We start from the raw sequence: 14375 nt of genomic DNA on the forward strand, positions 1-14375 counted from the left end.
CAGATATACCCTCTCTTGTCTATTTGTCACATATTCATTTCTGTTTAACAAATTAATCTGTTTTATACATACTCTAATCAGATTTATGCTTTCTAGGGGTTTCACACCAATATTCTTTGTTTTATATTCATCATTGTTTTTTATATATTTTTTAATCAGAGATTTTTTAAAAAGCAAACATTTATTGAGGTCTATTTCATATAAAAACAAGCATTCTCTAACAAGCTTTCTCCGATTTTAATACATGTCCGCTTCCTGTCCCTCATCCCCCTCCTCCCTCCCGTTTCCCTTGCCCCTCCCTCTTTCCAGCCTGTTCCCTCCCACTTCCCCCTCCCCCATTCCCTCCGGTCCTGATTGGGGGGGGGGGCCCCGCTGTGAAGCACAGCCCCCCCACCCCCATGGCCACCCGTAGAAGCCAGAGGCGGAAAGGGAGAAGGGGGGAGCTGGGCACCGCCCTGCTACCCACCCTGGTCCTGGCCCTGGGCCTCTCTCTTGCCTGTTTCGGCCTTCTGCTAGTGGTTATCAGCTTGGGGACCCAGGCATCCCCATTCTCCCAGGTGAGATCCCTTTTGCCCTGGAAATAGAGGAGTACTTGGAAAGGCCAGAATGAGAATACTACAAAGAAGAACTGATTGAAGAGACACAAGAGGAAAATGAGGCATCGAACTTAGTTGGAAGGAAGTGAGGAGCCAAGGGGTGAGGCATCAGGTGGAGGAGAGAGAGGGTTTGTTTCCCATGTAATATCCTCCCCTGTTCCCTTCTGTAGGACCTAGCCCAGCAAGAGATGGTAGAGGAGAAGGAGGCTGAGGCAGTGATGGTGAGTTTGTTTATTTGTGTGAGATGCATCTTCCTGTGTTTCATTATTTGTTCTATTTTCCTGTCTCTGTGACTCATTCTCTTTGAGTGTCTCCGCAGCTTTAAATCTTAGGTTTAAGGACAAAATAATCCTGGGAGCAGATCCAGTCTGCTCTTTACCCTAATTCACATTTTTAAAAGATGTCATGAAAGACTAGGTCTTTTCTAAAATTGAAATATCCTGGGGGAACATAGTACTTTCTAAGTCCAGGCTCACTTTCTAAATGACAATTGGGAAGTCATTTTCCCAGTCTTGACCTCAGTTTGCTCACCTGTAAAATGAACTGATGTCTCACTTTCTCCAACAGTCTTGAAATTCTGTTGCTATATTTGTTCCTGGCTTTATCTCTATCTTTGCACTCCTCTTCTCAGTCACAAACTTTGAAGGTTTCTCTCTTACTGTATGTTTTGTGTGTCTCTTTTGTTTGATATTGGGCTGGGGCTATAGAGGCCAAAGTTCTGGTTCAAATCTGCACTTACTTCCCCTAGCAAATGATTTCCCAACGCCAGAATCTAGCTCCTACACTGAAGAGAAGAGTACGCCTTCCCCGTGGTGAGTGCCTCATCATTCCAATCTTGCTTCATATCAGATCTCAACTATGAATAAGAAATGGAGGGAAAGACATATATACATACATATACATATATATGTGTGTACATATATATATATATATATATATATATATATATATAGAGAGAGAGAGAGAGAGAGAGAGAAAGAGAACAGTATAACAGTATGCTCTGAGGGGAGAATAGGGGCTCATGAATAAAATAAGAACTGGTTGGGCCTGGGATAAAGGTCTGAACTCAGGAAAGGTAGTAGAGCCTGGGGAAATCACACCTGTGGATATCCAGAAAGAATGCCTTTGCTCATCTGTTTTTCCTTTATTCTTAGCTGTGAAGGGTCATAGAGCTCGGATTCGAAAAGTGAATGCAGCCCATTATGAAGGTGAGATATGACCAAAGGGACACATGCCTAAGTCGATAGTAGTTTTGGGGAACTTGAATCTAGAACTCTCCTCCTTAAGTAACAATAGTTTTGTTTTTTAGTTCGTGCAAAATCAGGGCTGGATGGAGCTCAGGCCGGTAAGTAATGGATTCTATTTTCTGTGCTGTTGTTCTTGAAGTTGTACAGGAACAAAAAGCTTTTGATTTCTGTCCAATTCCCCCAAACTCTTAGCCTCCATTCCTTGGTGGAAGTCCTTGAAAGCCAGTTATATAGTTTGCAGCAGAGTAATAGCTTTAGAAATAGAGAGGATGGACAAACTGGGGTGGGAGGAGGGACTGAAAGGGTAGAAATTGCTGAAGGGTTGGTTGTACATACTAAATCTCAAAAAGGGAGTAGGGACTCCTTTTGCCAGCCATATCTTCTCTACTCTCAAATCTTAGAAACTGAATGACTATAGGAAGAAGAGTGAAGGAGTGAAGATGGAAGCCTATTTTCTTTTTTCTATTTTTGGAAATGTCTAATGTAATTTGTTTTACATGACTATACATATTTGTTTTTCTTGCCTTCTTCATGGGTGGGAAAAGGGAGAGAATTTGAAACTGAAAATAAAATTATTGGAGGAAAAAGAATCAGATTTCAGAGGAACAAGAAGAGAAAAAGGTCAAGGACAAAACCTTAGGGAATGTCTACCTGTAGGAAAAGTCACTGAAGGAAATTGAAATAAAAATAATTCAGAGCTCACAAAAAGTAAATGGTGGTAGAAGTGGTAGAAGTAGTAGTAGTAGTAGTAGAATTGCCTTGGAAAACAAGAAAGGAGACAACTTCAAGAGGGAGATAATATCCACAGCTATAGCCAAAGACTGAAAAAAGACCATTGAATTCTGATTAGGTGGTCCCTGGAGAAATCACTTGGAGAGAACACTTTCAGTGGAGCAGAGGGTGATGAATGTCAAATTGTAAATGGCTTTTAAAAAAAAAATAAAAGAGGAGCAAGGAAATTAAAACCCTGAATGCTGACTACTCTTTCTAGAAGTTTGATAGTGAAAGGAAGGAGTATAAGACTATAGTTTGAAGGGATCACAAAAGTCAAGGAAAATTTATTTAATGAGGAGACTCAAGAATATTTGTGGGCAGAATGGAAGGAACTAGTTAAGAGAAACTAAATTACACAACAGAAGGAATAATAGGTCCCAAAGGAAACAGGAGGGGACAGGATATAAGAACAAAAACAATTTGATAAAATGAAGGTATGCTTTTGCATTAGAAATATAAAGAGAGGGGCAGTTAGGTGGTGCAGTGGATAGAGTACTGGCCCTGCAGTCAGGAGGACCTGAGTTCAAATTTGACCTTAGACACTTTCTGCTTAGCTGTGTGACCTTGGGCAAGTCACTTAATCCCATTACCTTGCAAAAATCCCCCCCAAAAAAATAGAAGAGAGAAACATAAAGGGAGAGATGAAATGCAAAGAGATTCTGAGATTGAGAGGACAGAAAGGGAGAAGGCTTATTAAATCAAGAGATTTTCTTTGAGGTTTGAAGCTGGTGCATTGGGTATAGTCTAGGTAAGGAGGCAAGTAAAGCCAGATTGAGAAAGTAGTATGGGAACAGAAGAGATGTGGGGAAGGGAATTTCACTTTTCAAAACTTATCATCTCTCCATATTTGTTAGTCACCTGTGGCGTTTTCTTTTATTTATGTCCCTTCCTCTCTACTGTTCCAACTTCAATATAAGGCCCCAAACCCTAATTTATTACAGCAATGAGGAGGCCTGTTCCTACTCTGGTCTATCCATCCAAACCATACTAGCCATCTCTACAACTATTTCACTTTCATTATGTCCTACATTTCCTTAGGATCATGTAATGGCTTTATTCCCCACTGAAATAAATGGGGTACACTGGCAACTCCTTTGCCTGTTTTTTGTTTTGTTTTTATGTTTTATTGTATTTTTGTTTATTTAAAAATATTTCTCAATTATATTTTCATCTGGCTCTGCTCCACTGGGGATTGTGATGTGGGTTACATGTCCAGATTGTATGTTGGACCTGCCTAGTGTCAGGGTGTACTTGGTATCAGGAAGACCTTTACATTATTATAAGATAGATGACTTTGTGCATGTCATTGTCTCCTTTCTTTGTCTATACATTGAGAGTTGGTTGGGTGACCCTCAGGTTCCTTTTAGCTATGACTCTCTGACCTGTGATTCCAGTATCCAACCTAAAGTCTTCAGGTGCCTGTATTTCTAATCTTATTTTCCAATTGAAATCCTTCCCTCTAATCAGGCCACAAACGCCTCACATTCACTCTTGTTTAGCCAAATCTCACTTTTTTCCAAGGTCTAACTCAAATTCCATCCCTTTCATGAAGCTTTTCTTGTTTATTTCACATTGCTCTCCCTCTTGTGTAGACATTTTATAATCTGTAGCACATCATTTAGCATTTAATTATATTGTCAACTTAATTTTTATATAGGGGGATGGTCTCTTCAATTAGCTTATAAGTTTCTAGAAATCAGAGACTGTCATCCTTTTTTTTTTTGAAGCCCTAGAAAATGCTTAGTATATAAATCAAGAACAAATCATTCAGGTGGATATATCTAATAGATATCTGTCAAACAAGAATAGAATTCAAGAATGGTATAAGAGTCAGATATATAGATTTGGGAGTCATTTATATAGAGGTGATAATTGACTTTATGGAATCTAATGTGATCACCAAGAGAGTTTATACAGAAAAGAACCTTATAAGGTCAGAAAGTTCAGAGGTGTTCAGTGTTAGTGAGTTCCCATTAGGGATGATCAGGTGATCCAACAGGTAAGAGGAGAACCAGAAGAGAATAATTTCACAGAAGCCTAGGGAGGAGCAAGTATATAGGAAGAGTGGGGTAGTAATTGTACTGAAAACTACAGAGAGGTTAAGCAGGATGAAGCTATCACATTTTGCATTTGAAAGACCATTAGCAACTATTAATCTAGCTTCCTCTGTCCAATCTTGGAATTCATAGAAGACCTTCCCTCCCCAATTCCTGGGAGTCCTGCAGATATGCTGGGAGAGACAGGCCAGAGAAACAGGTTGAAAAGAGGGCAGAGCACATTCTCCTAGCATCTAAGGGGCAATCTCAGCACTTCTTGCCAGAGCTCCCAGAACTCAAATCCAGCTTTCCCTGTGTCTAAAGATGCTGTTCCAGGAGAGAGACTTTAGAGAGTTTCCATCAAGGATAGTTCCCTGAAATGTAAAATTAGAGAGAGGAGAGAATTCATGGTAAGTAATTTTTTTTTCAGTTAAGTAGGAGGGGAAGTTCTCTGCTGATTGAAGAGGCAATATAGGAGATATGAGGAGAGAAGAGAAGGTTTGGAATAATCCCTTTGGGAAGTGTGACAGGGAATCAACTGGGAAAGAATAAAAACTGCCATGAAGCAATGAGGTCAATTGAGATGAAATTACACAAACTTATATTAGGCCTAGTTGGCACAGTTTTGTGACTTTCTTTAGCAGTATTTAGCAGTATTTCTACTCAAGTAGAAAAAAAAAGATTGATAAAAGTAACTCAAAATTGGGGTTTGGTAAGATCTGAGCACAACTGACTGAGGTGACAAGGGATTCCAAAGAAGATAATAATCTATATTTAGTTTGGACAATAAAATATCACATCTGAAAATGAAGGAAAATGTGACCAGAGCAGGAATGAGAAGCTGGCAGGATAGGATAGAGTAAATGAACTCTCTAGATTATGATAAGTACAAAGAATAAGTTTTAAAGAAGTGAAGCAGGATTTAAGATGGAAAAATCAGAGGCTATGATTAGAGAAAAAAATTTCAAAGTTCAAGGTCATGGAGGGATCTAAGATGTAGCCATCTCTGTGGATGGCTAATGTGAAGATGATGTAATAGGACACCAAGATGTTAAAGGGAATACTATTGTGTTAAGCTGAAGTCCTAAACTTTGAGGGACAGGTTTCAGATGGGAAGACTGTGGATCTGGTATAGAGAAAAAAAGGAGAATAATTTGGAGATAGATTACCAATAATTGTTAACCTAGAGCTTCAAAGGAGGAGTTGCTGAATGATGGTGATGAAAGAATGGTCTGGAAGTAGCACTGAAGAGAAAGGAGAGGAGTAATTCCTCCTCCAGGCCCAGGGGCTGAAAGAAAGAAATGGGGAGGTTACTGGAAAGGGTGGCCAATGATATATATTAGTACCAATAGCAATGGGGCAGTTAGAAGATATGACTCTTGGGTCTAGAGTCACAAACATATCGTTCTGAGTTCAAAATGACTTGCCCAGAGTAATACAGCTAGTAAGTGTCTGAGGTCAAATTTGAACTCAGGAACTTAAGGATTCTAGGCCTGAAGTCAGGAAGACTTGAGACCAAATCCAGCCTCAGACTTACTAGCTGTGTGACCTTGGGCAGGTCATTTAACCCTTTTTGTTTCAGCATCCTCATCTGAAAAATGAGCTGATAAAGAAGAGAGCAAACCATTCTCTCATTATAACCTTATAACAATTTTGGGAGGTAGGTGCTATTATTATTATCCCCATTTTACAAATGAGAAAACTGAGATGGAGAGGTTAAATGACTTCTCCAGGATCTGAAAGTATCTGAAAGTAAATTTGAACTAAGATCTTCCTGACTCTAGGTCCCATGGCTCTAGCCTTTGCACATTTTAACAACTGCCCAGGTGGTGTAGTGAATAGAGTTCCTTATTCTATTAGTTCCTAGTTCCTCATTCTATTCAATTCCTACTATCTACTCCTCCACTCCACTTCAATTACTCTACATACCCTTGATCTTGCCATTATCCACAAAAGTTCTACTTCCATGGTCATGAACTCTTTTTTTTTTAAAAAAAATATATCTTTCCTTATGCTTTAGGACTATCAACCCGTTTCTTTATCTCTACCAGGACCTCCACCCTTCATTTTTCTCCCAGACCATCATTCCTATTTTGGCTACAGTCTTCCCAGTTTCAGCTCCTTGGTGAACCAGTTCAACTCTATATTATCTTCTTTTCTCAAATCTCATGCCCCCTTGTCCTACTGCCTGTCATTCATTGACAAATTCTAATCCTTGATTATTTCTGACATCTGCCTCCTTTGCTTTTAGTCACTTACTGTGGAAAAAATCCTCAAAGTACATAGATTGAGTCTACCACAAATTTGTTATCTGACCCCAACTGGATCTTTACTGTAATAAAGTAATCCTATTTCTTCCTAATCAGTTCTTTATCCCACTCTCCACAGTGGTTATGACAAATCTTGTTTGAAGAGCTTCCCACAGCAACTTTTTCTACCATCCTTTCAGTTGAAAACCTCAACTCACACTTCATCAAGAAAACAGAGGCCTTTCCCTAAGAATTCCCATTTTTCCTCATTTCATGTCACATCCTATGATATCATCTCCCCCACGGTCTCTTCCTTTACTTCAGTCTCTGTGGAATAGATGGCCTTTCTCCTAGTCAATTCCAATCTTTCAGCATGCAACTTTGATCATATCTCGTGTTTTCTCCTGCAGAAGGCCCCTACTATCACTGCTACTCTATAATCTCTATCTACTGTCTCCTTCCTTTTGCCCACAAACATACCTTTGTCTGCCCCATTCTTAAAAAAAAACAAACAAAAAATCTTTGATCCTACTATTCCTGCTAGTTATTATGTTTTATTTCTCCTTCCATTCTCAAACTCATTGAAAAAAATTGGTACTTTGTGCTTCCACTTTTATGTTTTCATTTTCTTATAAGTCTTCCTCAATCTAGTTCTTTCACTGAAAATGCTCTTTCTCAGAAGTTACCAATGATTCTTCTTGACTCTCTGAGGCATTTGACACTTGTTCACCATCTCCTGATGGATATTCTTTCTTCCCTAGGTTTTCATTAGTGTGCTTTCTCGATTCTCCTACCTGCCTAAGCATTCCTCAAGATTCCTTTGCAGGATCTTCATCCAAATAAAACTAATTGTATATCTCCCGTAAAACTCAGTCCTATGACCTCTTATTCTCTCCCTTTCAGTTTGGGACTACTATGAAAAAACTGTTCTACTTTAGTACACATGGGCACTTTTATGTTTCCTTCATTTGTATTACCCATAGCATCTGGCACACTCACAGAAATCATAATATCTCTGAACACTGTCCTTTGTATCTAATTCAAACACTTTTGAAACCAGTTTCAAAATCTTGCCATCAAATGGCTTTTCATCCTATTATCTCCTCTTTTTTTACTAGACTCTGTCCTGTTATTCCCCTCCTTCAAAATCTAGTTCAAAACTCACACCCTCCAAGAAACCTTCCATGATTAGCCTCATTTTTGGCATTTGTTTTCTGATGCTACACATATTCATCTTGCATTAAAATTGTGCCATTTTGTCCTGGCTGATAACAGTCATGTTGGCCATTTTTTTCTCAGATGTTTTAACTTCCCAACTGTAAATTCCACAAAGAACAGGAATATTCTTTTTTTGCTATTGTTGTGTTTGCAAGACAGTGGGGTTAAGTGACTTGCCTAAAATCACGCAGTTAGGTAATTATTAAGTGTCTGAGGCTGGTTTTGAACTCAGGTCCTCCTGACTCCAGGGCCAGTGCTCTAAACACTGTACCACCTAGCTGCCCCTGAACAGGAATATTCTTGAGATTCCAAGGGTAAAGATTTTTATGTGGAATCTTCTATTTCTTTTTGTATAGGTCTCTGCATATAATGGGCCGAATCATATAATGGGCCAAATCTTATCACTTATAATTGGAAGTATAAGAGAAAGCTGGAGAGGCCTAGGAAAGAACCCTTTCTTATCCTCTTTCCAACTCATCAAGTATGTATCTTTATACAGGTATGGATGGGACAGTGAGTGGCTGGGAGGAGGCCAAGATCAACAGCACCAACCCACTGAGTTATGATGCCAAGAGTGCACAATTTACAGTTACCAGAGCTGGCCTCTACTACCTGTACTGTCAGGTGAGATCCCTCTTGGGAAACAAAACTTAAAGTGGAAAGGATGGGGAGGGGAGGGAAGGAAGAAACCAAAGACAGAAGAGTGGAGACTGGGAAGGACACAATGCCGGAGTTGCTAGAATACTGTGTTGGGGGTAGAGTTAATGGAGAACTGAAGGTCTGGATTCCACCTGCCTTCTTTTGCCTTCTTATATCCCTCCTAGGTACACTTTGATGAGGGGAAGGCTGTATACCTGAAGCTGGACTTGCTTGTGGATGGTTCCTTGGCTCTGCGCTGCCTGGAAGAGTTCTCAGCCACAGCAGCCAGCTCCCCAGGCCCACAACTCAGGCTCTGCCAAGTGTCAGGGCTACTGCTCCTACGGCCAGGAGTCTCCCTGAAGATCCGAACTCTTCCCTTGGCACACCTCAAGGCTGCCCCCTTCCTTACCTACTTTGGACTCTTCCAAGTGCAGTGATGTTGCTTGACTCCAAGACTGCTTTTCTAGATTCCAAGCAAAGCTCTGTTCATCCCTCTTCTTGCTCCTCCAAAAAACTCCCTTTTGTTAGATCTTACAACTTTCTCTCCCCCAATTCCTCATGGTCCTGCCCCTCCTAACCTTAACTTCTTATCATTCAAATCCTCCCATCTCCAGGCTATCATGAATGCATTTGTTCCTATCTCATTAGTTACCCTCAAATCACTCCCAACATTTATCCAATCACACTTGATCTCCCTTGGCTTTTCTCCTCTTATGACCTGCAACTCTTTCCCTCCATAGCCCTACTGCTCAGTTCTGGTCCTCAGTTACCCTGATAACTCTTAATTGCTCCCCCTTTCTCCACCTCCCTCCCCTCCTAATACTCTTATCATTCAGTTCCAGTCCTGGATCCCTCAACCTTCTATCCTACCTTGCCTTCCTTTTCCTTGTGGAAGCAATATGTTTGGAAAAGCCTAAATACCAGGATGGGGCCCAGGAAGACCTATTTCTCACACAGGGGTACTGGACCTGAAAAACAGAGAGACTGGGGTGGGGTGTGGGGAAGCTCAGGAGACTTGTGGGGAGGTAGGGTGGGTTCCAAAATTGAGGACTAGAAGATAAAAATTTTTCTCTTCCCTGCTAAAATCCCTGTGGATTTTTAAAAAGATATTTTTATTATTGAAATGAATTGTTGGTAATGGATATTAAAAAGGTAAAGTGACAGCCTCTGTTTGACAGGGTAGGGGTGGGAAGGGAGGTTTAGGAACCAGAGTAGTACTTGAAGGGAATGATGGTTGGAGAATTGGGTGCTTTGGAGGGAGGAGGGAGGGAGGACTTACAGATTCCTGAAAGTTGGAGGGGTTGGAAGACAGAGGATTAGGTGGTTCTAAATCCCAGAAGCTGAAACCATACTGCCTGAAGTGAGGATCATAGGACTCAGAGTTAGAGTTAATTATAGACCATCTAATCCAATTCCTTCATTTTATAAATTCTTTCATCCCAGAAAGGAATAGTGACTTTCCAGAGTCGCCAGGAAATGGCAGACAGAATTTGAACCCAGGTCTTCTGATTCTAAATCCAAGACATTTCCATTACATGGAACCCAAACTATTGAGAACTTTGTTTCATTAATCATAATTTCAGTCCAGAGGGAGAATCCCTAGGGATAGGTGAGGCTAGGACTTCCTCCTGTCCACTTCTAGTACATGGAACAGGTTGTGGACACAGGAAGGAGAGTGAGATCTGAGTTTTGTTGGGTACAGAACAGGGATAGAAGGGGGTGGGGGTGGGATGGGGGACTCAGACCAGTAAACAAGATGTCCTAGATGGGCACTTGAGAAGACTAATCACCTTGTACAGAGGAGGGAGATTTTGATTGGTATTTCAATGTCATTTCTTTCTGGTAACCTCATGTAAGAACTTTTCTCTGGAAACAGGAAGTCATTTGTTTGCCAAGTTCAGCACTGGGAGTAACAGGACATGTTCCAACACACCCCAGTACTAGACATAACCCTAGAGCTTGGGCCAGTTTATTGCTTCCAAGTCCTGACCTCCCTCCCTGTTATCACTGGGTGTTAAAGATCTCTAATCTTTTCCCTGACCCATAAAACTTATTTTTCTATTGCTCAAACAAGGAATTCCACCCACTCCAAGTCTCCCTCCCCTATCTCTGGGGCTGCCCCCACCCAATCCATCCCTCCCTTAAAGTCCTTTCTCCTTGGGTATTGCTGTGAAATGTGTGTTGGCAGCCATCCTTTCATTGCCTGGGAGACGGAAACCCATTCTTTCTCCTCTTGGGGTTGTGAAGGAGGTAAGAGGGAGGGTGGATCTTAAAGTGATTAGGAGGTCCAATTTTGGGGGCACCTGAGAAATAGGACGATATGTCCTTTCCTCCTCCCTCTTTTCTCAAGTTCCCTTTTACTTTTCCCTTGCGTAACTTTCTTCCTCCTTTCTATCTCCCCCCCCCTCCACCTCCCTCTATTGTGACACACAGCTGCTAGCAGGGTCCTCAGGCTAGTCATGTCTCCTTCTTTGCTATCTCCCAGGCCCCTGCCTGGGCAAATAGGGGGTCCAAGCCGGGATCCAGTCCTTTTGGTTTCCCTTTGGGTGAGTTGGGGGACAGCCCTGGGGGTGGCAGCCTGTGTGGTGGCACTTCTAACCCAGCAAGCAGAGCTCCAGACCCTAAGGGAAGAGGTGGCCCAGCTGAAAGGGAATGGAGGGTCTCATCAGAAGGGAAATAAGCAGCCCTTGCTGATCCCCCACAAGCAGGTGAGTGAGGGGAAAAAAAGGGACAATGGAAAAAAATGGGCCTGGAGTGAACTGAATTCCTGCACAACTGGCAGGTTCTGCCTTTCATGCCCCATTATACACTTGATTTTCTACCCCTAAAATGGGATATTGGGGAAGTACTCTGGTTTGGAAGCAAAGGGAAAGTCCAAGTTTTCCATACAAGCTTATGAAATCTAGCAGATGCTGGAATACAATTACACAATCATCAAAATGAACACTTGGATCTAGAAAAGGAGTACAGGAAATATGGTTCAGAAGACAGGTTGCTTGGGGGATGAAATCTGATGGAGCAGGACCCCTGGGATTCCATTTAATCCTTATTCTTTTTCTATAAGCAGGGCATTGATGAACTGGAAGCTTTGAAGGATGAGGAAATGTCTAGAAGGAAGAGAGAAGTGCTCTCCCAAGAACTTCGGCACAAGAGTGAGACTTCATGGGGAAAAAAACAAAGACCATAGGGATTGGCCCCTGGTTTAAAGTTGAGGAGGAATGGAGTTGGAGTTCAGGGCCAAGAAGTGTAGACAACATAACTGAAAGTATCCCTTTTTCTCCCTTAGGAAAACGTTCAGTTCTGCACCTTATTCCCATTAACAGTACCTCTAGAGGTGAGTGTCATTTTGGGTGATAGCTTAAGGAAGCAGGGAAAACTGAGATTAAAGGGATGGGTCTCCAAGGGGAGTAGAAGCTGTGGGATGGAAAAGCCTTAGTCAGGGTTAAATCTCAGGGAGTCATTCTGATAGCCACACCACCCCTTACCTCCAGAGGAGTCTGATGTGACAGAGATAATGTGGGAGCCAGCACTGAGGCATGGTGGAGGTCTGGAACCACAAGGACATGTTGTTGGAGTCCGGGAGACTGGAATGTATTTCCTGTACAGCCAGGTAGCCTGAGAGATACTTTGATCTTAGAGCAGGGGTTCTTAACCTTTTTTTTTTTTTGGGTCATGTACCTCTGGCAGTTTAAAGCCCTTGAAAACTTTTCTCAGAATGTTTTAAATACATAAGATAAAATATATAGGATTAAAAAGGAATCCAATTATATTGAAATAAAAATGTAATTGTTGCCCTAAGTTCATTGAGATTCTGAAATCTATTAGTTTATAACAATCTCTGCCATAAATGTCATAAGAAATCCCTCATCCATGGCCTTATAAGGTCACATGTTCTCTATCACATTTCTGAGAATTCTTTGGTTCCCTTGGGATCAGAGTCAATATATCCTAGGCCCCCTGCTCTGATCAGAACATAAAAGACCCTTCTACTCCCATTTCATGGTAGGTCTATCTCCTTCCCTTCTAGAGTGACTCACAAGTTTCAAAGTACTGCTTCCCTTCTTTAATGACCTTTTTGCTCTCCCTACTACTCCCTGCTCTGCCAGGTCCTGTTTCATGATGTAACTTTCACCATGGGTCAGGTGGTGTATCGGGATGGGCAAGGAAGGGAGATCCTATCCCGATGTATCTGTAGCATGCCCTCCAACCTTCACCAGGCCTATAACAGCTGCTACACTGCAGGTGAGGGGGCAAAGATGAAGGTTCAAAAGGATGAGCTGGGGCAAAACTCCTAGGTCTTAAGGAAGGCTATGGGGAGGAAGAATACTCACTCTCAAGAGAAAAATGGGGATATCTGGGGGTGTGTGAGGTGAAAAATCTAAGAGTTGGATTGTCTGAGACTGTTAAAAAAAAAGGGGGGGGGGTTAAAAACAAATAGGAGTAGGGGAGATGACTTGAAAGAGATGCAGAGAGCCAAGGAATCCAAAGAGGAGGAAAGTAATGAAAAGATTCTTGAAAGGGTCCTTGAAGGAGGTATGTGTTCTCTGAAGTGTCTCTTCCTCTTTCTCCCCTTCTCAGGTGTGTTCCATCTATACCAAGGGGACATTTTGAGTCTCACAATTCCTCGGGCAGGAGCCAAACTTGATCTCACTCCCCATGGCACTTTCTTGGGTTTGGTGAAACTTTGATCACAGAGAGAAAAGGGTGAACATATTCATGTTAGAGACAGCCAAAGGGTAGACTAGTTGGAGGGCTAGTACTTTATAACAGAGACTACTTCCTGATTTTGATCTAATTCTCTCCCCTGTCTCTATTCCTTCTCTTCTTCCCTCATTTCTCACCATTCCTATGGACAAATTTGGGGTAAAGGGAGAAAGGACCTGATCTTATCACCTTCCAAACCCCAATTCTTTACTGCCTCATACCCTCCAACCTAGCCTGTACCACTGGCATTCCTCCACAATAGTAGTGCCACATAGTGGCAAGTTAGAGATATTACCCTCTCAGCTCACCTTAACTCCACAATGCCTCACAACAAAAAATGAACTATGTTCCCAGTCTCTCATATTTCATAATTCCTGGTTTCAAGATTCATTTTTACACATTTAATAATCCCTCATTTTCACCTGATGTGCTACTCTGATTTATTCACTCCGTATTTCATCTTCCTTATTGTAAAAGTTAATTAAGCAGTCACATCCTTTAGACTTGTTTTCTCATTTATAAAACGAAAGGACTGAACTATATATTCTCAGATGTCTAAATCTGTGATCCTTTTAACTGTTTATACTAGGTCAGAGAATGGCAATGTCAGAATTATAGATTTTTAGAGCTGGAATATTATACAAATAAGGAAATTTGAGTCCTAAGACATTAGGATAACTCAACCAGGGTCACCCAGGTATTAAGTAGCCTTCCTTCTTTATCTTTTGATATGTTGTTTTAGATACTTCATTTATATGGTCTTTCTTGTTCTACTTCACACCTGAAGGCGACTGGGGCCTTCATGTCCTAGCTAAAGCCTTGCCTAGCCCCTACTACTTCCATGATGTGCTTTTCTTTTCTGTTCATCATTAAACCTGAATAAGTATCAAATAAAAGTGAACGTTTTAGCAG

The 14375-nt window shown here is 41.4% G+C and overlaps 1 protein-coding gene across 1 annotated transcript; it reads left to right on the plus strand.

Moving 5' to 3' along the window:
* Positions 1–374: 374 nt before the first annotated feature.
* On the plus strand, positions 375–14371 carry LOC141512143 (uncharacterized). Its single transcript, XM_074221008.1, has 13 exons — positions 375–557; positions 767–817; positions 1345–1408; positions 1751–1804; positions 1906–1941; positions 8620–8744; positions 8945–9187; positions 11186–11467; positions 11827–11911; positions 12046–12093; positions 12251–12369; positions 12866–13001; positions 13338–14371. The coding sequence occupies exons 1-13, from the start codon at positions 399–401 to the stop codon at positions 13445–13447; spliced, it is 1512 nt and encodes a 503-aa protein (XP_074077109.1). The 5' UTR covers positions 375–398; the 3' UTR covers positions 13448–14371.
* The last annotated feature ends 4 nt before the right edge of the window (positions 14372–14375 follow it).

The sequence above is a fragment of the Macrotis lagotis genome, chromosome 2 (assembly GCF_037893015.1).
Source record: "Macrotis lagotis isolate mMagLag1 chromosome 2, bilby.v1.9.chrom.fasta, whole genome shotgun sequence".
NCBI classification, from domain to species: domain Eukaryota; kingdom Metazoa; phylum Chordata; class Mammalia; order Peramelemorphia; family Peramelidae; genus Macrotis; species Macrotis lagotis.